The 23,460-nt window shown below is 40.2% G+C and overlaps 2 protein-coding genes across 2 annotated transcripts; both read right to left on the reverse strand.

Annotated features, from left to right (window-relative positions):
• Positions 1-4,954: 4,954 nt before the first annotated feature.
• On the reverse strand, positions 4,955-8,637 carry LOC116510261 (vitelline membrane outer layer protein 1-like). Its single transcript, XM_032219741.1, has 3 exons — positions 8,455-8,637; positions 8,079-8,173; positions 4,955-5,252 (listed from the first exon to the last, which is right to left on the reverse strand). Exons 1-3 carry the CDS (start codon positions 8,635-8,637, stop codon positions 4,955-4,957), a joined length of 576 nt encoding a protein of 191 aa, XP_032075632.1.
• Positions 8,638-19,185: 10,548 nt separating this feature from the next.
• Positions 19,186-20,951, reverse strand: LOC116509866 (vitelline membrane outer layer protein 1-like). The gene is made up of 3 exons (XM_032219150.1): positions 20,781-20,951; positions 20,436-20,530; positions 19,186-19,789 (listed from the first exon to the last, which is right to left on the reverse strand). Exons 1-3 carry the CDS (start codon positions 20,949-20,951, stop codon positions 19,495-19,497), a joined length of 561 nt encoding a protein of 186 aa, XP_032075041.1. The 3' UTR covers positions 19,186-19,494.
• Positions 20,952-23,460: the final 2,509 nt, after the last annotated feature.

A 23,460-nucleotide genomic window follows, 5' to 3' on the forward strand; every position in this document is an offset into this window, starting at 1 on the left:
TTAAGTAACATAACATATAGCATATTGTCCAAACTTGCTAGACTATTTAATTGATCTTACTACTTTAAAGGGGGAGAGTTTCATGATAAATTATTTTATTACATTTATGTTGCATTTATATATTATATTTATTACATTTATATTTCACATTATATATTTGTATTGTTATTTTAGTGTTTATTGTCAATTTTGATAGATATTATATTGATATATCAATACTGATTTTACTCACACTAAATAACAATTACTGCTATTATTTATCAGCATCAAATATTTACAGTTTTTAATATTGAGTTAGTCGTATTTTAGAATAATAGGATTATCTTTTAATAGGATAATTGGCAAAATCTAATTCACATGTGATGGGTTGCATTCCAAAGAATGTGAGAGGACAGGTTGCCTGCAAAATGCCAGGACCCAGGACCCTGTTGGTGCCATGTCTCTCTCTAGCCAGTCTAACAATGTAAAAGCTGAGCAGAGAGCCTTTTTTTTTTCAGGGTGAGCGGAAAAGTATAGTGTTTGAGTGGCACTTTTCATGCCTGGCATTCATCGGGTTGAAACCTCGCTCGCAATTGGCGCTTGACGCTTGGAATGTTGCGCAAATGTCCAGCAGATGCGACAGCAGTTCAAACTGTGGCTCTCTTAGGTGCTGCCGCTCACACACTGTACTTTTCCGCTCACACTGAAAAAAAATTAGAGGAAACATTGGCTTTGTTGTCAATTTCTTCTCAGCGCTGGTGACTGCTTCCCATCTGGGGAATAAACCAAGGAGATTTCTTCCAACATCTTTAAATTGATCTTTGATTCCTGCCAACTGCCTGGATGGGTCCCTCCAGTTTTCCTGGCAAGTTTTTAGAGGTGGTTTGCCATTGCCTCTTTCCTAGAGCTGACAGAGAAGGACTGGCTCACAGACACCTACTAGCTTCATACCTAAGATAGAATTCTCAGTCTCCTGGTTTCTAGCCTGATGCCTTAACCACTATAACAAACTTCCCTCTCTTTACTCTTTCGTATTGTTTTCCAGATCTGATTTATAATGACATACTGTGTTTCCCTGAAAATAAGATAGGGTCTTATTTTCTTTTGACCCCCGAAATAAGCGCTTGGTCTTATTTTTGGGGATGTCTTATTATTTTTGAGTTGTAGGAGATAGTGAGCGTGATCAACTCATGGCTGTTGCAATATTTTCGAGGGAGGGTTTATTTTAGCACATGCACTCAAAAGCCCGATTGGGCTTATTATATGGGAAGGTCTTATTTTCAGGGAAACAGAGTATTATTACAATCTTAAAATCTATGCTTTCAATCAAAAGATTCCTACACTATAAAATGTGTTCCCCTCTTTGACAATATGTTGCAAGTAATGTTTCTTCAGGTGAGATTTGTTTGTTAATTTGTCTTTAATAAATTTATTTGACATCTATACCATGATATTGTCACGTTCCGGCGTTCACATATTCACCAATATCTACGCAATATTGGTAGCTCCCAAGGGACAGTTAAAGGCTGTCTTTCACTCATCCCCTTCTCAGATCCTGACACGATAATAAGCCTCCCTCAGATCTAACTTAGTGAAAATCACTCCCTCAGATAAATGGGCCAGCATATCCTTTATGAGTGGCAGCGGGTACATATGCTCTACACACACTCCGTTTATACCTCGAAAGTCTACACATAGACGCAGACCACCATCCTTTTTCTCTCTGAATAACACAGGGGCTGCAATAGGGGATCTTGCTGGCTGTATAAAACCCCATGCCAAGTTCTTGTCAATATATTTTCTCATCATTTTAATATCTTATTAAAAACTCAAAATATTTTTAGCATTAATTTTCTCTGTTTCTTAACCAATCCTGACCCAGTAATAGTATATTTTCTCTAATATTTATTTGTTCTCTGTAGTAAAATGCAAAGTACAAAGCCAAATAAACCCTAATAAATACGTACATATTACTGTGACCTAAACCTGGCTTATTGAAAGAAGGAAATGACTTTGAAGATACAACATAATTTCATTTGCATGCAAGCAAGCATGGTATGGTATTACAGTTTGATGCTGTGACTTGAATCAAAATGATGAGAGGGAAGACAGTTGCTTGAGGTTTCTGCTACTTATGCCTCTCCAATCTGGACTGTTTGAAGAGGTCACACCTGGGGGAACGGTTACCATGTACTACCACATTACACACAAACACACCCTTTATTATCAAGTTAATGTTTAACTATACTGTATTTTTCAGTGTATAAGATGCACCTTTTTCCCTCAAAAAAGAGGTTGAAAATCTGGGTTTGTCTTATATACTCAATACAGCATTTTTTTCCTCCCAAAACCTCACCCCCTTCACCAAAATGGCCATGCGTAGCTTTTAGGAGGCTTTCCGAGAGCTCCTGGGGGCTGGGAAGGGTAGAAATGAGCAAAAAACAGACCATTTTTTTGCTCAATTTTCCCTCCCCCAGTCCCCAGGAGCACTCTATAAGCCTCCTAAAGGCTATCCATGCCCTCTTTTTGACAAAAAATGGGTCCATTTTTGTGAAAAATTGGTCATTTTTTGCTTATTCCCTCCCCCCCCCAGGAGCACTCTACAAGCTTCCTAAGGGCTATTCATGCTTTTTATAAAGAAATGGGCCCTTTTCTGCAAAAAATGGGCCATTTTTGGGAGGTCTGCAGAGTGCCAAAATGTTTTTTTTTAATAAATGTTTTTTTAATTTTAATTTGAAACAAGGACAACACCTTTCTTTACATCTGTAGAAAATGTATCAATCGATTACAAATAAACTTTGGTACATCTCCTCCACAGTCAACAAACATAACTCATATTAACTCAAGCATTTTGACTCAAATATTCATACATATCGTTATATATCCATTTTCATTTGACTGTAATTATTATTTAAAAATATTAATAAAAGTAATAATCTTAAACAGTACATGCCCACTCCAGTGGGAAAAGAAAAAATCAAAAAGGAAAAGCAAAAAAAAAAAAAGAAAGAAAGAAAGAAAGAAAAAAAAAGACAAAAACGACAAAGGACAAGGCAGGGGAAAAAAAACAAAAAAAAACAAAAAAAAAACACAGGTATCTATTATAAAAAAGAAAAAGTATATCAGCTGGTTACAACATGCTTTGGTGCATCTCTTCCATTAACTCATATTAATTCAAATATCTTAACTCAAATGTTTACCATATTAACATCATTATACCTCCAGTTTTAGTTAACTCTAGTTATTTAAACATCATCCTTAACTATGCCAAAAAATTAATCCATAACACATGCTGACATTTCATTTACTTGCTTGTAAAATCCTCTATTAACATCAAATCCTCATATCCTATTTTAGCTGAACATCCATAATATTTAATTATATCATATATCATAACATTTTCCCAGTATTAATTAACATTTGGTTGTATATATTTTATTTAGTTTTTTAATAGTGATAATTATTGTAATTGATACTCTTTATGTATAATCCAAAAAATGTTTTCTCATATCCAATTGTTATTTATTATATCAACTCCACATTATATACATTACTATCAATATCAATTATTATTCAGCTATGTCTGTTACAAAAAAGAGTAATTAGATTTAGCTAATTTTCAATTGTATTCTTCAGTCTATCAGCCAACTCCACATTATATACATTACTATCAATATCAATTATTATTCAGCTATATCTATTACAAATAAAAGTAATCAGATTTAACTAATTTTAAGTTGTATTCTTCCATCTGTCAGCCTATGTCTCTCCAGTAGCAAAATCTTCTCAATCCGATTGCCATTCGTTGAATAAATTTACCAAATGTTTTTATAAGCAAGTCCAAACAGAGATATCTTCGCACCTTTTTGCTCTGAATGTCACTGATGAAATAATAATGTTGTCCCAGGCTTGTAAAACTTTTCAAATTGACTTTAATTCTCAAGGGTGGAGTTTTCATTTCTCCTGCACTCTGTCTCTTAAAATGAATCTTCTTTATAGCTCCCCCCCTTTCCAGCATGGCATTCCTTTCTTCCTCTGAGATAGACCAGACGCCATTTCTCACATTTTCCATTTGTATTTCAGGAACATTCAAACATTCAGTGATCTCACCTTTTCCTTCATATTTTAAAGTCATGTAATCCAATTTTTTTTCCAATTTTTGAAATGAATCAAACAGCTTTCGACATGCGGAAAGAAGAATCTGGAGTGTGCCCTTAGGAAAATATTCCGACGCCATGATGTGTCGTAGTTAGAATTTGCAAATAAAAACACGCTGGGAACTGTGCATTCTTATCTGATCTTAAACACAGCCAAGCAATAAAAGTGTCAGATCGTAAAGGGCTAATTAGTAGAAGGTTAGCTTTACAACCACTTAGAAAGAGTCAAGGGGGGGAATGTCGAAGAATTCCTTAAAGCGTTTAAGAAATAAAGTAACCACCGGCCATAAATCCATTAAAAAAAAAAAGACCAATTCGCCGCTAAGTTCTTCTACTCTTTGATTAGCTTAAACTTTTAGTGCGGACCATCTCTCTTTGAATAATAAAATCAGCTTACCAGATGACATCACTTCTACCATTCTTAGGGGCAACCTGCAGTTTCAGTTAGCATACAGCTAATCCAAAAAGGAATTGGCCAGAGGGGTTAATACCCCCCCCCCAGAGACTTTGCGAACGTCTGTGAGGTCACTGGGTCTCCCCTCACCTTTCACTGTCGTCTCCGGGACAGCTAGGGTCCAAAAACCCGTCCAAAAATCCTTCGGAATAGAGGAATTTCAGGAATAGCCTGAAACTCCATCTTCTCACTGCTAAGCCCCACCTTCTTCCTCAAAAAATGTTTTTTTTTTAATTTACCTCTTCAAAAGGTTGGTGCGTCTTATATTCCGGTGCATGTTCTACTCTGAAAAATATGGTAATTAACAGTCTTTGAGAGTGCATAGCAGAAGTATATTTATAGGTGAGGAAACATGTATCAACCATTAACAGCAGAAAAACATCACATCATTGAGTCCTGTGTCATCACCTATTATTCCCTGTTTATCCTGCACCCGTGTTCTCATCCCACATATACCATTTAACGGGCACCTCTCACTCCATGGGCCAAATTTACCCCGTGTATGGCCACTGCCCATTATGGTCATATTGCTATGACTGCACTTGAACCAGATGTTGTTAGCTGCTGAATTATCAAGATGTTTTCGAAGTCCTTCCACTCTCAGAGAAAAAGAAACCAGATAGCCACCAATGCAGATTTTTTTTGGAGTCCAGGTTCCCCACCTGTCAAAAAGAACAAAGCATCTTTTAGTGTCTTAAAGACTTACCATCAATCCAAGAGATTCAGGCATAGTGGCTAAAATTTTGGGCTAGGAATCAAGTTAAAGTCTAGTTTTTGCTATCATTACACAATTCTGGGTAAATTTGATAGTCAGCCTAATTCTTTGGTGCTATTCTAGAAAAAGGTGGAGTAAAGGGGTCTTTTGGCAGCTGGGCATAAAATGGGATAAATAATTCTTCCCTTGACTGCTTTTCTGAGGCTTCTCCTAATCTGTGTCATGTTTAGAATCATTGATTGATTAATTGAAGAAGTGAGTCATTATTCAGCTAGCAAATCCCCTATGGAAATTCAGTGCCTCGGTTTCTAATTGGAAGTCTGAGTTCTATCTCAGCTTCCCTTATGCAATAAAGAAAGTTGAATCAACATCTCATATGTCAATGCTGCCCTAATCCTGATTTGAGGCATTTTGATTGCTGAGTTCATTTGCAATGAACCAAATTAAATAATCTGATAAAGAGGTAAAAGGTATATAAATAAAACAAAACTTCAAACTTCAAACTTCAAACTATTGCAAATGATACACAGTTACTGTCGACCAGGAATCTGCAGAAAGCATAGAAGGTGTGTACATGCAGAGGCATCCATTATCACTACAAACTTCTTAAACTGTGGAAAGTCAGCAGGTGAATACACAATGTCCTGAGACACCCAAGAACCTCCAGTGTCCTTAGGAAACCACCCAAAAGTACAAAAAGTATCAAGAATATCACTAGCTAATTTTGCTGCATTTTATCTGTGGCGTACCAAGCTAATTGTCTATTGAGGGCCAGCCTTTCTGGGTGACATGTTTATGTCTTGTGTACCAGCTTTTCTGGGTGGGTTACTTATGTAGTAAAAAGTACAGAATTAGTGTTACTCGGGCAGTGATGGGTTGCAGATGGTACGCCCTGGTACGGATGTACCAGAGCCTGCCCGGAGCACCGAATACCATTCCAGTACGGTGCTCCGGATGGCCCACTCACCTGCCCAAGCTCCTTACCGGTTTTTTAAGTCTTCGGCGCTTCTGCACATGCGCATGGCACGTACAGCACCTGCGCGATGCTCTGCTGAGCAGCAAGAGCATAGCGGAGGCTCATGGAGGCCCTAAGATGCATGTGTGCACTATGCACATGTGCACACACACTGTACACGTCTATGCAGATGCCGCTGGGCCTGTTCCAACTATACCAGGTGGAATCGGGTTCAGAACCCACCACTGTACTTGGGACTTCCTTAAGCTTAAAGGCAACCTATGGTCTCTATATTTTCCAAACCATACCTCAGAACCAGCATATTTTCATCATTCTTTAATACACCAACAAAAACATTCCGTAGTATGGGGACCGAATAGCCTGGAATTTGATTTCGAAGAGCTATGCCCAGGTTTCAAGTCAGTAGTGGGTTCCAGATCCCGTCACAACTGGTACGCTGTGATGGGGCTGGGTGTCTTTGATGGACATGCACTCCACGCACACATGGATGTGCCACCACCCAGCAACACTCAGCTGCTCGGCGCAGGTCACTCAGGTGCTGCACGCTTTGTGTGCATGTGCAATTGGCCTGATGTCCTCAAAAAGTGGTAAGGAATGTGGGCAGGCCGGTGGGCCAAACAGCCCACCGTTCCAGTATGGTGGCTGCTGCTCCCAGCTACCACCAGTATGCCCATACCGAGCCATACTGGAAGAACCCACCACTGATTCAAGCATATGACATTAATAGCAACCACACTCCTGTTCTTCATTAACATCACTTGCACATGTAAGCACAGCACTGCAGTCTTGGTCTTCTGAATGTACAGAAGAAAGGAATTGCAGTGTTAATGTGCTTCAGAGAAACAGATATGAGCAATGGTTAGAGTTATTGAGTATGTTTTGTTTACAAAAGAGAAAATTATGGGGCAACGTGACAGCTGCCCTCAAGTATCTGAAAAGCTGAAATGCAGAAAAGGGGGAAGGTTTGTGGGGTTTGTTCTTCAAGAGGATACAAGGAACAATGAGTTTAAATTATGAATATTTTCCTAATTGGAAGGAAACAGGAATGGGCCACTTTGCTTGAAAGTTTGAAGACTTTTTCAATGAAGGGTTTTAAACAGATATTGAATATCCGGGGAAATGAATGAGATGCCCTGGAAGAACCTTCTCGGTTTTTAGATAGTCAGGCTACTCTTGAATAAGGCTTAGGTTCCAAGGTCCACTTGTCAACGCTGGGAGAGAACTTGAGTTGTTCCTAAGCTATGAAAAGAGCTTAGGAACACCTTTGCTACTTTCAGGAAAGGTCTGCATTTCCATTCAATCAAGGCTCTTCAGTTGGAGTTAATCCATTTATAAGTAGTATAAAGGCTCTTAATCAACTTTTAGTTGCTTGTTATTAGCAGCTCAAGCATCCATAAGGTATACAAGAAAGCTAACTAATGCAGGGGTTTTATTTGATTTTACATTTTACCTCTGGACATTGAAAAGAGAATGTCAGAATTGGAAGGGACCTTGGAGGTCTTCTAGTTACAAGGAAGGCAAATAGATTCATGAACTGCACAGTGGGAGAAATATGTGGGAAACTCAAGTCTACAAGGGGTCATGTTGGAGTAAATGCACGCTAGGGAAGAACAGCCTAAATGAGATATCCTTACTATGGCCCACAAACTATTAGTTACACCACTGCACAACTCAGGAATACAAAAATCTCTCATCCATGTCTCATCATCAGCAACTCATTCAGAAACTCATCAGCAACTCATCCTCTCCGTCTTCATGACAAGGAAATAAAATATGATACGAAAATCAGTTACTCACGGTCCAACTTTAGACTCGAGTATTGTGCCATCGTTGCAGTACAAGCGGATTCCATTCAAAGCTGTATTGTCACCTACCGTTTGCTCATATTCCACCTAAGAAAATATGACCTTGGTAAAGTTCTAGATCAGCCTTTCTCCCCTTGCTGTCCTTCAGATTTCAATTCTCAGAAATATTGGTCAATGCATTGGATCAAGGTTAGATCTGCCACACAATATTCCACTCCAAACTCAATACATTTCTTTAATTGTAGAATCGGAAGTGTAAAGCATCAACACAATTACTTCTTGATTGCCTTTCTTGAAAGATAAGCTTGAAGAACTAAGTTCAAGAGAATATTTAGTAGTGAAGGAACATCAGAAAAGTAAACTTTTACCTTCAGGGAGAAGCCCTTAGCAAGGCCATAATCGCAAAACTCGCTCGGTCCCCAATCACCCCATCCACCCCCATTCGGCACACTGATCAGGGAAGAATACTGTAGACTTTGAGGTCGAGATTCTATATTCCACAGGAAGCAGGAGATAGTCAAGAGAAGAGCAGTGCTGGCAGAGAGATCCATGGAAACCAGTCTCCTTGAAACAGAAAAGTCTTCAGAAATTGTAGCATCCTAGAAACCGGAAATCACTCAAATCACTATCTGCAATACCACCCTCATGAAATCATGCTTTTCCATTCTTTTGTTTTATGGCTTTTCATCTCCCTTAATTCCAGGGATTTGATCTTGCAGTTTTCTTGGTAAGATTTTACAAACAGTTTGTCACTGCCTCTATCGGCCTAGAGCTGAGATAGAGGAACCAACCCAGTTGGCTTTGTACCTAAGACATGACTAGAGAACCAGTCAGTCCCCAGCCTGCTGTCTTAACCAAACCTCCACAATTAGCAGCTTAAGAGGATTTCTGTGTTATAGCAAGACACCAGAAAGTGAGGTTAACAATAAACTCAAATGCATAATTTTCTTAATCTCACAGAAATTTTCATTCCTGTAAAATCAGTCTGAGTTGCTGAGCTGATACTGAGAAAGCTATGCTGAGAAACAATTCGTATTATTTCCTTCATTTGTACAATTTTATGAGCCAAAATGCATTCCATCCTTTCTATTTATCACCTCTAAAAGTAACCAAAAGGTGTAATTAGACAGATGATCCAACTTTGATATTTGACTTTTAGATACATACAGAATCTTTGAAATGATAGATGAAAGCAGGCTGAAGGAGGGAATATATATTTGGGCATACCGGGGGTTGTAACACTAAATGCATACCTATTTCCCTGGCTCAGCTGATAAAGGAGGAGAACCTTGTGGCTTAGTGGTTAACACAACTGCTTAATATATGTAATACAGCACAGGTTCAAATCCCAGTAACGGTATGGCTAGATGATGAGAGATAAATAGCTTGAAATAGATCTATACTAGTCTCCCTTTATTTATCAGCACAAATGCAACACAAATGTAAAATAATGGCTCTCTGTCGTGATGGTCTCTTGTGACAAGCCGATAGACAGAGAAAGGAAGCAGTCTGCTTCCTCCCGTATTTGGGCATACCAGGGGTTGTAAAACTAAATACATACATACATACATACATACATACATACATACATACATACATACATACATACATATATATATATATATGATATGTAACATATAACAAAATAAAGCATTAATACTAAGCAGCACAATAAATAAAAGCAAAAAAAAAATAGTCAATATATAACCACTGGATGATTTTGAGACAGTCCCTCTCATCTCAAGATTCCTGCCAAGACTGTTGGGGAAAAGAGGAAATGAGCTCCTGAATGCATGGAGTGAAAATAAATAAGTAAGTAATTTGCCTGGTCCCTTTCATTGAGGAAATCCTGCTTTTGGACTCTGTGAAAATACCTAGAAATTCTGGAAGATCAGTTTACATTCTGACACATGGGGTTGTATTGGGTTGTCTTGCCTTCAAGGCCATTACTTTGTACATAGGCGAGATTGTCAATCCAGCCACTTTGCAAGTGCGCCCGTTAAACGTTTTGAACATTCAAAATTGGCACACACATCAAAAGACGCACGCGCATTAAGGCACACCTTAATGTTTTTTTCCTCCTTTCTTACTCGGTAGCTTTTCTATTTTTCACACTCTATAGATTTTTCTTTGCTCTAATTTCTCAGTCTCTCCCTCCTCCTCAAATGTGAAAGGCATTTCTCACTTTTATGTTCACACTAATACTTAGAACAGGAAAAAGGTATCCATATTCCACTAAACCACCCATATTTCTACTCTTCCAAACAACTAGATGTATGTAATGCTGACTTAATCTCCCTGGTCTCCTTTGACTGCTCTCTACAGCTATACTTACTGTCTTCCTGCAGTTAATTTTCCTACTGCAAGAATTGGAAAGATTTTAAATGGAACAAGTGTTTGTAGGTGGGACAGAAGTAGGGGCAGGGACATGAAACCTGACCACCGTCTATATCCTTCACTTAGATGGAGCCAGGACATAAAAAAACCTGCTTGTCATTGTTCTCTGAAAATAAGTTCTAGTTTATTTGCATTTTGCTCTAGTCCACTGAATTCTTAGCCAATGCTTAATTTAATTGTGTTTATTAAAGATGCTGAACTATAAAAACTATAAAAACAAGACTTTCAGTAGCCATGGGCCACACAACATCAGGACAGGAGTTGACAAACCCCATATTGGGCATGGTAGTTGTGATAATGATGATGAAGAAGAAGAAGAAGAGGAAGAGGAGGAGGAGGAAGAAGAAGAAGAGGAGGAGGAGGAGGAGGAGGAGGAGGAGGAGGAAGAAGAAGAAGAAGAAGAAGAAGAAGAAGAAGAAGAAGAAGAAGAAGAAGAAGAAGAAGAAGAAGTAGAAGAAGAAGAAGAAGAAGAAGAAGAACCATTTGTGAAAGAGAACCTACAGATTTTTTTTTAAGTGTGGTCTATTCTAGATGTTTATTGTTTGGTATATTGTTAGAATTCCGACTATGAAATTAATAGTCTGAATTCTAACAATATACCAAACAATATATCAACAATCATTAAATTGTGCATAATGTGATCACACAAAGAGATTTCTTGAAAATGGAAGGAAGTTAAGATGCTATTTTTTAATAATTACAGTCAGAAGAGACTTGGCAATGATGAATTACTTACTTCTGCAATAAGCCATAGTTTGTGCAGCACAACAGAGGTTTACATATTACTAACTCAAACAAACCATATTATGGGTTACCACTATGTAGCTTTTCAGCCATTAGAAAAAATAGATCGCTTTCTTTTTACTACATTGAGTAAAACACACAATATTTTCTATGTGGTATTGAGGGAAGACAACGTTATTAATCCTGTGTCCATGCTGATCCCATCATTGCGTGGTCATTCCAAGAACAGTTGCAGGGATGCAGCAAACCCAACAACTGTGACTGTGTGAAATGGTTTTTGGGGTGTTTTTTTGCTAAAAAGATTTTTTTTAAAGAATTTTTAAAAGTATGTAAAATGCCCGGGAAAATTTCCACATTTTCAAAACTACAAACTCTTTAGCCCATTAAGTTCTTCAAAATGTACCCATTTTTATTTAATACTTTATTATATTTATCTCATATAGTCTTGCCACCATTCCATTCAACAATTTGCATATCAATATGTCTATGTGGGTCTTTTTCTGCAGAAGAGTTAACCAAGAAATTCTACTGACTCTATATTTATTGTCTTTAAGTTTTGAAATGGATTATTTAGTTCAGGGGTCGGCAACTCTAAACACTCAAGGAGCCACACAGTCCTAAACAGAAGCCCCCTGTCCAATTCTGGAGTCGATCGGAAGTCCGGTTCCACCATCATAGAGTCTCCTCCTAGGGCAGCATCCTTTTTCCTCTACCTGTCCTAACCGAAAGCCCTATCAATGGTGGAGCCAACTGGTGACACGGAACCATGGAAGAGGGATGAACAAGCTACATGAGGCTCTAGAACTGTGGGTTGCTGATCCATGATTGAGGTGGATTTAGAACAAATGCTAAATGTAAGTGCTCAAAATATGGTTTTTAAACTGATTGCTGAAACTAATTGCTGAAATGATTTCTGAAAATTAACTGTCAGAACAAATTGCTGAACTATATCACGGCGAAATAATGTCACGGAAACTTTTTCTAATCAGTTGTAGTCAATCTGCCCTATACAGTGTAACTTATGACCTGAAGAGAACATGTCCTAATATCTTGTTCCAAGAATCATTATGTTTGGATTGCATCAACTGGCTGGCCCCGCCCAGCCCTCCCAGCCCAGGAGTCCCCACATGATCTGTTTTGACTGCAGGTAAGAGCAGGGCACATGCAGAGCCTTGGGGAGGGCAAAAAACGAGCCAACTGGAAGTTCGGGAAGACTAGAAACGGGCCCATTTCCTGCTTCCAGAGAGCCTGTGGGGTCTGGGGAGGCTGTTTTCGCCCTCCCAGAGGCTCAAGGAAAGCCTAATCCTAACCCTAAACGTACTGTGGTACAGAAGGCCAACTAGTCCATGCCCATCATGGCCACGCCCACCCAGCAACCCAGCAGAAAACCTCTTGCTAAAATTTTTGAAGCCCACCCCTGATTAAGAGCCTTTATACTAATAAATGGATTAACTCCCAGTGAAGAGTCTTGATTGAATGGAAATACAGACCTTTCCTGAAAGCAGCAAAGGGGCTGAAGAGTATTTTAATAGTTTCAGAACAACTCAAGAGATAGTTCTCTCCCAGTGGTCACAAATGGACCTTGGAACCTAAGCCTTATTCAACAGTAGCCTGACTATCTAAAAACTGAGAAGGTTCTCCCAGGGCATCTCATTCATTTCCCTGGATATTCAATATCTGTTTAAAACCCTTCATTGAAAAAGTCTACAAACTTTCAAGCAAAGTGGCCCATTCCTGTTTCCTTCCAATTAGGAAAATCTTCATAATTTAAACTCATTGTTCCTTGTATCCTCTTGAAGAACGAACCCCACAAACCTTCCCCCTTTTCTGCATTTCAGCCTTTCAGATACTTGAGGGCAACTATTGCCCCATAATTTTCTGTTTTGTAGGCGGAACATACTTCCTCATATGCTTAGTCCTTTCCAACACTTCCTCATATCTCTTTCTCTGAAGTCACTTAACATATGAATTGCTTTTTTCTGTACATTCAGTTCATCAATGTTCTTCCAAAGGGCCCAGAACTGAATGTAATATTCTTGGAGTGGCCGGACCACTCCAAAGCAGGGGTGGGTTGCAGTGAGGTTTATGGCTGGTGAGGCACTGACATCATTACGTCTTGACTGCATGAGTTGGGCTCTGTGGCTGTCACTTATTCTGCTGCCACTGAGTCACAGGAAGAACGAGCGCCCTCTACTATGAGGCAGGAGAACTTTGTGCCTCACTTAGTCTGACTTTTTTTGGCTTTTAAGCCCCTACTTAACTCTGCTCATACTGATTATAAAATGCCTAAAAAGTCAGACTAGGTGAGGCACACAGTTCTCCTGCCTCACCTAAACAGTTAAGCAGAGTCATCCATGGTGAGGTAGCAGCTAGCTCAACCTCACCTCAGCCTAAGCCGAGGTGGCGCAGTGGTTAGGGTGCAGTACTGAAAGCCACTACAGCTGACTGATATTTGCAGTTCAGCGGTTCTAATCTCACCGACTCAAGGTTGACTCAGTCTTCCATCCTTCCGAGATGGGTGAAATGAGGACCCAGACTGTGGGGGCAATATGCTGACTCTGTAAACCAGTTAGAGAGGACTGAAAACCCTATGAAGAGGTATATAAATCTAACTGCTATTGCTAAGAGGTTGAACTCACTGCAGCCTCACTGCAAGCTCTCGCCTTCCTAGTTGAATGGTAAATGTGAAAATTCTGCAATTTTGATACCAAATAATGTAAAACTGGTGAAGTTAAATGGGAAATAACTTTATGGTATAGATCACTAGATAAATACAAGCATTTAATTTATTTTTTCCTTTTATGTTTTTTTTTCTTTTCATGATGAGAGGTGAGGCTGTGCCTCACTTGCCTCACCTGACTGCACATCAAGTTCAGTTCTACCATCATAGAGTCTTCTCCTAGGGCAGCATCATTTTTCCTCTACCTGTCCTAACCGAAAGCCCTGTCAATGTTGGAACCAACTGGTGACACAGAACCACAGGAGAGGGATGAACAAACCACATGTGGCTCTAGAACTGCGCGTTGCTGGCCCATGATTTAGGTGGATCTAGAACAAATGTTGAAGCTAAGTGCTCAAAATATGCTTTTTAAACTGATTGCTGAAACTAATTGTTGAAATTATTTCTGAAAATTAACTGTCAGAACAAATTGCTGAACTATATCACGGCGAAATAATAATGTCACGGAAACTTTTTCTAATCAGTTGTAGTCAATCTGCCCTATACAGTGTAACTTATGACCTGAAGAGAACATGTCCGAATGTCTTGTTCCAAAAATCATTGTTTTTGGATTGCATCAACTGGCTGTTTTGGATGTAGGTAAATGCAGAGTGCATAGAGAGACTTAGGGAAGGCAAAAAACAGGCCAACCAGAGGTTTGGGAAGGTCAGAAAATTACTCCACCCTTGAATTGACAAGCCCCATATTGAGCATGGTAGTTGTGACAAAGAAGAAGAAGAAGAAGAAGAAGAAGAAGAAGAAGGAGAAGGAGAAGGAGAAGGAGAAGGAGAAGGAGAAGGAGAAGGAGAAGGAGAAGGAGAAGGAGAAGGAGAAGGAGAAGGAGAAGGAGAAGGAGAAGAAGAAGTAGTAGTTGTTTCAGGACAACACATTCTTTAGTTATTTACATTTAGGGATTTTAGTTATTTATCCCAAACTGGGTTTGTGTCAATTTGTAAGCAACCAAGAGCCTGATTAGGTTGCAATGATGTACAAATGAAATCAATAAATACGTAAACATAAAAATTCAGAGCCAATGAAAGGCATGTTTCAAGTTTCAAGTTTATTAGAATTTGTATGCTGCCCACTCCCAGAGGACTCTGGGCAGCTCACAACAGACAAGAAACATTTAAATTTAAAAATAGAAATAAAAAAAAATACAATATTAAAATTCACATCACCCATTCCATCTAAGTGGGGCTGGATATCAATCAACAGCCCCAGGCCTGCCGGAACAGCCAGGTCTTGATGAGCCAAGGTGGCGCAGTGGTTAAATGCAGCACTGCAGGCTACTGCTAGATCAGCAGGTCAGCGGTTCAAATCTCACCGGCTCAGGGTTGACTCAGCCTTCCATCCTTCCAAGGTGGGTAAAATGAGGACCCAGATTATTGGGGGCAATATGCTGACTCTCTGTAAACCGCTTAGAGAGGCCTGAAAGGCCTATGAAGCGGTATATAAGTCTACTGCTATTTACGGAAGGCCAGGAGAGTGGTAAGGGTCCGGATCTCTGCAGGTAGATCATTCCACAGGACCGGCGCAGCAACAGAGAAGGCCCTCCCCTGGGGAGTCGCCAGCCGGCATTGTCCGATTGACATCCGGAGGAGGCCCAACCTGTGCGATCTTGTTGGTCGTTGGGAGGTAAGTGGCAGGAGGCGGTCTCTCAGGTAGCCAGGTCCTAAACCATGAAGGGCTTTAAAAGTAACGACTAGCACCTTGAAGCGCGTCCGGAGACCAATAGGAAGCTAGTGTAGCTCGCGGAGGATAGGTGTAATATGGGTGTATCTAGATACATATCGCTCGCGCAGCTGCATTCTGGACCAGCTTCGGACACTCTTCAGGGGCAGCCCCATGTAGAGCGCGTTACAGTAATCCAGTCTTGAGGTGACGAGGACATGAGTGACTATTCGAAGTGCCTCCTGGTCAAGATAGGGCCACAACTGGTGCACCAGGCGAACCTGGGCAAAAGCCCCCCTGGTCACAGTCGACAGATGGTGCTCTAACGTCAGCTGTGGATCCAGGAGGACACCCAAATTGCGGGCCCTCTCTGAGGGGTGTATAATATCACCCCCCAGGCTAAGAGGTGGAATGTCTGGACTAAACTTGGGAGGCAGCATCAATAGCCACTCGGTCTTGTCTGGTGCAAGCTTGTTTGCTCTCAACCAGATCCTGACAGCCTCCAGGCACTGGCACGTCACTTCCACTGCCTTTCTGAGTTGGCACGGGGCGGACAGATACAATTGAGTATCGTCCGCATATTGGTGATATTTAATCCCATGCCGCCGGATGATCTCACCCTGCGGCTTCATGTAGATGTTAAATAGGAGGGGGGACAGGACTGAACCCTGTGGCACCCCATAATTGAGGGGCCTAGGGGTCGACCTCTGTCCTCCAACCAACACCGACTGCGACCTGTCCGAGAGGTAGGAGGAGAACCACCTTAAAACGGTGCCTCGCACTCCCACCTCCCGTAACCATCGCAGAAGGATACCATGGTCGATGGTATCAAAGGCTGCTGAGAGGTCAAGGAGCACTAGGATAGAGGAATGTCCTCTATCCCTGGTCCACCAGAGATCATCGATCAGCGTGACCAAAGCAGTTTCTGTGCTGTAACCAGGCCTGAAACCTGACTGAAAGGGATCCAGATAATCTGCTTCATCCAAGGACCGCCGGAGTTGAAAGGCCACCACCTTCTCAACAACCTTCCCTACGAACATGAGGTTGTTGAGAAGGTGGTGGCCTTCTCAAAAATGGCTGGATCCAGGGATGGTTTCTTGAGGAGGGGTCTCACCACCGCATCCTTTAGAGGATGTGGGAAGGATCCCTCCAGAAGAGAGGTGTTAACAATCCTCTGGAGCCAGCCACGTGTCGAGACCAGCCAGGAGGGACACAGGTCCAGTAAACAGGTGGAGGCACTCACCGCTCCCATGGCCTTGTCCACTTCCTCAGGAGCGACAAGTTGAAACTCGCTCCATAAAATCTAATCAGGACCTTCCCCCAGCGCCTTGACTGGTACCGTCCAAGTGGAGTCCAGGTCCATCCGGATCCGAGCGATTTTATCCGACAGAAACTGAACGAACTCCTCAGCTCTACCCTGTAAGGGTTCATCCGCATCCCTCCCTTTCAAGAGGGAGTGGCCTATCCTAAACAGGGCGGCTGGGCGAGATTCTGCGGATGCGATAAGAGCGGGAAAATGTGCACATTTTGCCACCTGTATCGCCACTAGATAAGTCCACATTTTCTTTCTCTCCAATCTGAGCCCATTTAAAGACATGCATGGTATGGAGGGGGAATTACCTTGTACTGCCACATTTTACACAAACAGATACTCTCTCCTCAAGTTAATATTGGACTATAATTAGTCTTTGGAAATGTATAGCAAAAGCGTATTTCTAGGGGACAAAATACATTTCAGCCATTAACAGCAGTAAAAACGCACATCATTGAGTGCTGTGTTATCACGGTTCCTCTGTACATCCTCCACCTTTCTTTGCAGCCCACATATACCAGTCGAGGGGCATTATTTACTTAAATAATTAACTTTAATGGATAACTGCAGAAAAAACAATTGCTACCAACCTGCCTTCCATTGAAGACCTATATACAGCACATGTCAAAAAGAGGGCTGTGAGAATAACTACAGACCCCTCACATCCTGGACATAAATTGTTTCAACTTCTACCCTCAAAACGAACCCATAGGGCACTGCACACCAGAACAACTAGACACAAGGACAGATTTTTTTCTGAATGCCATCACTCTACTAAACAACTAATTCCCACAACACTGTCATATTACCTACTAAGACTGTATGACTATTATTCTTATCTTCCTTCCTAGTACTTATCCCTTCCCACTTATGACTATAACCACATTGCTTGTATATTTAAATTTTTATATTTTATTTTTTCCTAATATAATTTGATTGTTTGTTGATTGATTATTTCCTAGTATAATTTGATTGTTTCCTAGTATAATTTGATTGCTTATTAGTAACATGTGACTATTACTAAGTGTTGTATCTTATGATTCTTGATGAATGTATTCTATTTTATTTTTCGTTATGTACATTGAGAGCATATGCACCAAAGAAAAATCCATTGACCAATAAAGAATTCTGTTCTGTTCTATTCTATTCTTGTTGGAAACCATTCTCTGATCTCATGAGTTTGAGGTAAGATGCTGAAATTCTGCTTGGTTGGTTTATTGTGGATGTTTCATTAAAACAAAGAGATATCTTCAGTACTAGAAGTGAGGAGGGTTTGATTTCTGTTTATATAACAGCTTTGATGGTGGGAGTGTTGTTTTCTTCTTAGTTTTTTATTGACCAGCCTTTTGCTTACTTCTTGATTGTTTGACTGAGTTGGTAGTTCCTGGATTGGGAGATTGTTTATGACTTCATTGTTGGTCTGGTATTAATATCAGTTAACAAAAGGACACATTTTCCTAGTGGAATTAGGCTTGTGGTCATGTTGGGATAAACAGCTGAGAGTTCCTCATATTCACAAGGTCAAGGGATGGCTTTTCAGTTCCAGACCTCAGGAAGAGGCATCTTGCTTGACCTTTGATAAACTTTTTGACAAACTGGGTTTGTGTCAATTTGTAAGCAACCAAGAGCCTGATTAAGCTGAAATGATGTACAAATGAAATCAATAAATACATAAACATAAAAATTCAGAGCCAATGAAAGGCATGGGATTGAAGGAGAGATATTTGGAACGATCTCCCCGTGGAGATCCAGACCCTTACTAACCTCCTGGCCTTCCGCAAAGCAGTTAAGACTTGGCTGTTCCGGCAGGCCTGGGGCCATTGAACTATCCAGCCCCATTCGAGGTTAGAGCTGTTGTAGAATTTTAAATTGTTGTTTTATTTTATTTTTTGTATCCCTTCCCTTTTTATTGTGAGCCGCCCTGAATCTCTCGGGAATAGGGCGGCATACAAACTCAATAAAATCAAATCAATCTCAATAAATTTTTATGTAAGTATTTCAAGAACAGAAAAGTAGTGATTTGGATAAGTGATCATTGGTAGGCTTTGTCTAAGAAGAAAACTTTTGTAGCTCATCTAATAAAAACACGTATATCATCAATTTTTGTTGGTTTTTAATTCGTGCTAGTCCACCTATAGTTTATTTTCTTTCTATTCTCTGAAGTGAAATGCACCAATAAATAAACCCAAAGAAATAAATACGTATTATCGTGGCCCAAAACGTGGCTCAATGAAAAAAAGGAATGACTTTGAAGATGCAACACAATTTTATTTGCAAGCAAGAAAGCAGTAATGCAGAATTACAATTTGCTTCAGTGACTTGATTCAAAATGATAGAGAAGAGATCATCAATCTTTGCAATGCTTGAGATTTCTGCCACAACATTTTTTTCTCTCCAATATGAGCCCATTTCAAAATACACAGAGGTGTGGGAGGATTACCTTGTACTACCACATTTTGCACAAAGATTTTACTCTCTCCTCAAGTTAATATTAGACTATAATTAACAATTTTTGGAAATGTATAGCAAAAGCGTATTTCCATGTGACAAAATATGTATCAGCCATTAACAGCAGTAAAAACGCACATCATTGAGTGCTGTGTCATCACCCCCGCCCTGTTCTTTCTCCACCTTTGTTTGTATCCCACATATACCAGTCGAGGGGCAGCGATGGCTCCATGGGCCAAAATCACCCCAAAGCAGGCCATAGCCCACGATGCCTTGACAATCACTGCAGGTGAACTGGATGTCGTTAGCTGCCGTATCATCACCGTTTCCTTGAGGGCCTTCCACTCTCAGAGAAAAAGAAACCAGGTGGTGGCCTGATTTGCATAACTGGATGATGGTCCATTTTCCCCACCTGCCAATAAAAGATAGATGCACATCTCTTTGGTTTCTTGATTAAGCTCTTGTCATCAGGCCTCAAGACTCAAGCATAATGGCTAAAATCTGGGACTAGGAACCAGTTGAATTCTATGTCTGAGTATCAAAATTCATTATCTCTGAGACTATAATTGACTTTCAACTTAACTCGTTGGGCTGTTGTAGGGGGAGAAAAACAAGGAAAGTGGATCTTGTGGCTGCTGCCATAAGCTTCTAGGGAAAAAAATAATGGATACAAATTGCAGGCAGCCGGCAGGCAGAAGAAGTAGCATGCAGCACAGCACTCAAACCACTGCGCCACCAAGGGTCATTGAGTCAATAAAGGGGTGTTTGGGGCATGAATTAATGTCAGGAAAGAGCAATGAGCACGTCAAGAAAGACCTATGGTTGGAGATACATTTGCTGTGGTGCACAAAATATTAGCAGCTATTTTGGGACTTCTCCAGAATAAACAAGTCTCCAACCATGTCTCAGCTGCTAATTCAGAGAGACCATTGCACAACAGTGCATTAAAATCAGCTTTATTAATTCATTTATTTCCAGTGCATCCCCTTCTGAAATTAATAGCAATCAGTCATCTCCTCACAAGAAAATAATAAAGGACAAGAAAGTTGGTTACTCACGGTCCAACTGTAGACGTAATTGGATTGCCTTTGTCACAGTACAAACGGATTCCATTCAGAGCTGTATCGTCACCTTTTCCTTGGCGTGGTTCTACCTAGGAAAATAAGACTCTGATAAACTTCCAGATCAGGCCTTGGTTTCGTTGAGCCTTCAGTTCTAGGAATTTCCAACATTTACCTATCAATATGGGACAATCGGTGCCTCTCTTTGATTATGGAATCAAAGAAATGTTAAGCATCAACACATATCTTGTGGCCTTTCTTAAAACACAAAGTGGAAAACTGAAAAGTTAATTTCAAGGAAATAGAAAGAAATAAAAGACCATCTGAAAAATAAATTTTTACCTTCAGGGCGAAGCCAATTGCATAGCCTCCCTGGCAAAACTCACTTGGGCCCCAGTTACCCCAGGGACCCCCATTTGGTACAGTGAGTATATAATTGTGACTTTTGACTTCAGTATTCCCCAGGCAGCAGGAGATAGTCAGGAGAAGCACAGTGCTGGCAGAGAGATCCATGGAAGAGTAAGCCAGTTGGCCTCTTGAAACAGAAATGTCTTCAGAAATTGCGGCATCCTAGAAACCAGGAATCTTTTATAAGTATCTGCAGTACCACCCTCATGAAGTCATGATTTATTTATTTATTTGTTCTGTACATTTGAATCAGCCTTAATTCTTAGGAACATCCTGGACCGCATCCTGCACTTTATTTGGCAAGATTTTATTGCACCCTGCACTTTCATTGGCAAAATTTCAGATGTTTACATAGAATAGGAGAGTTGGAAGTGACTTTGGAGGTCTTCTAGTCCAACCCCTGCCTAGGCAGGAATCCCCACACTACTTCAGACAAATGGTTGTCCAACATCTTCTTAAAAACTTCCAGTGTTGCAGCATTCACAACTTCTGGAGGCAAGTTATTCTAATGATTAATTATTTTAACTGTCAGGAAATTTCTCCTCAGTTCTAAGTTGCTTCTGTCTGATTAGCTTCCACTCATTGCTTCTTGTCCTACCCTCAGGTGCCTTGGAAAATAGTTTGACCCCCTCTTCTTTGTGGCAACCCCTGAGATATTGGAAGACTGCTATCATGTCTCCCCTCGTCCTCATTTTCATTGAATTAGACATACCCAGTTCCTGCAACCGTTCTTCATATGTTTTAGCCTCCAGGCCCCTAATCATCTTTGTTGCTCTTCTCTGCACTCTTTTACAACTGCTTGTAGCTCCATTGAATGTATTTGATGTCCATTTATATGATTGCACAGTAACTGCTTGGATCTTCTTTAGGGATCTGGAATAGTCTTTCTCTCAATTAAACATGCAGGCAACAGAATTCTTTCTTACTTGCCAGGAGACAACACCGTCCATGATTGTTAGCAAAAGAGGGAAAGAAGGACACATATTCTCTGAAGTCCCCAATCATTGAAAGATGCTAGTCTCTAGTTCTCTTTGAAACTAAGTGATAAGTCAAAAGAGGTTGTGTGTGAGCAGCTGTGCTCTCAGCTCTCAGTAAGTTTTCCTAGCAATAACTGATGACGAGGCCTTGCTTGAAATACTCAACAAACTCAGCAAATGGTCCAAACCAGAGGTGGTATTCAGCAGGTTCTGACCAGGTTCTGGAGAACTGGTAGAGGAAGTTTTGAGTAGTTTGGAGAACCAGTAAATATCACCTCTGACTGGCCTCACCCCCATCAATTCTCTGCCTCCCGAGCCCCAACTGATCGTGAGAAAATGGGGATTTTGCAATAACCTTCCCCTGGAGTGGAGAGGGAATGGAGATTTTACAGTATCCTTCCTCTGCCGTGTCCACCAAGCCATGCCACGCCCGCAAAGCTCACAGAACCGCTAGTAAAAAAAAATTGAATCCCACCACTGCTTACAATACTGCAATTTCCGGAATAAGAAGTCTGTGTTCTAATGGTTTCTGAATGTGATATGGACTGTGAGTAATCTTGGAAATGTAGTCAAGGGAAGATTTGGGATTTTAAAAATGTATTCCTTTTTTCCCCTAGGAGCTTATGGCAGCAGCCACAAGATCCTCTTCCCTTATTTTTTTTCCTTACAACAGCCCAATGAATTAAATTGAAAGTCAATTATAGTCCCAGAGATAATTTTTTTTTAAAACAGAACTTTTTTATTTTTCTTTAAAAAAAAAACACAGATATGTCATCATTTGTCAATCATTAAGACATTGAAGTACATTTTTTTTGTTGTGTGTGCCCCTCCCTCCCTCCACCCTCCCACCCCCCTCCTCCTTCCCCCCCCCCCCGACTTCCCAGAACCCGTACACGGTATGGATTTTTAACTAACACAGTCTAAAATCTATTGAGAAAAAAGAAATAAAGAAATTAATGACATTCTAGATTGACCTTAGCTTCTTCTTACTGAACTGACTTTTAACAGTTTAAATCATTTCTGATCTTAAGCATAGGCTAACTGGAATTTCTTAGTCCCGTATTTATTTTGTATATAGTCAATCCATTTTTTCCAGTCTCGTTTATATCTCTCATTTGAATGATCTTTGAGATATGCCAATATTTTAGCCATCTCGGCTAAGTTTGTTACTTTCAATGTCCATTCTTGGATTGTAGGCAAGTCTTCCTTCTTCCAATATTGCGCCACCAACAGTCTTGCTGCAGTTATCAGGTGCAGAATCAAATTGGTCTCTACCACTGTAAAGTCAGTACATATACCTAGTAAAAATAACTGAGGAATAAACTTTATCCTTCTTTTAAAAACATTTTGCATGACCCACCATATTTTTATCCAAAATGCCTTAACCTTTTGGCAGGTCCACCATATATGATAATATGTAGCATCGAGAGAACCACACCTCCAACATTTAGGCTGTACATTCGGATACATAGAAGCCAACTTTTTAGGATCTAAATGCCATCTATAGAACATCTTGTAAAAATTTTCTCTCAGATTTTGAGCTTGTGTAAATTTCACATTTCTTACCCAGATTCTTTCCCATGTATCCAACATTATTGGTTCCTCAATATTTTGAGCCCATTTTATCATACAATCTT

The sequence above is a fragment of the Thamnophis elegans genome, chromosome 6, assembly GCF_009769535.1.
Source record: "Thamnophis elegans isolate rThaEle1 chromosome 6, rThaEle1.pri, whole genome shotgun sequence".
Lineage (NCBI taxonomy): Eukaryota > Metazoa > Chordata > Lepidosauria > Squamata > Colubridae > Thamnophis > Thamnophis elegans.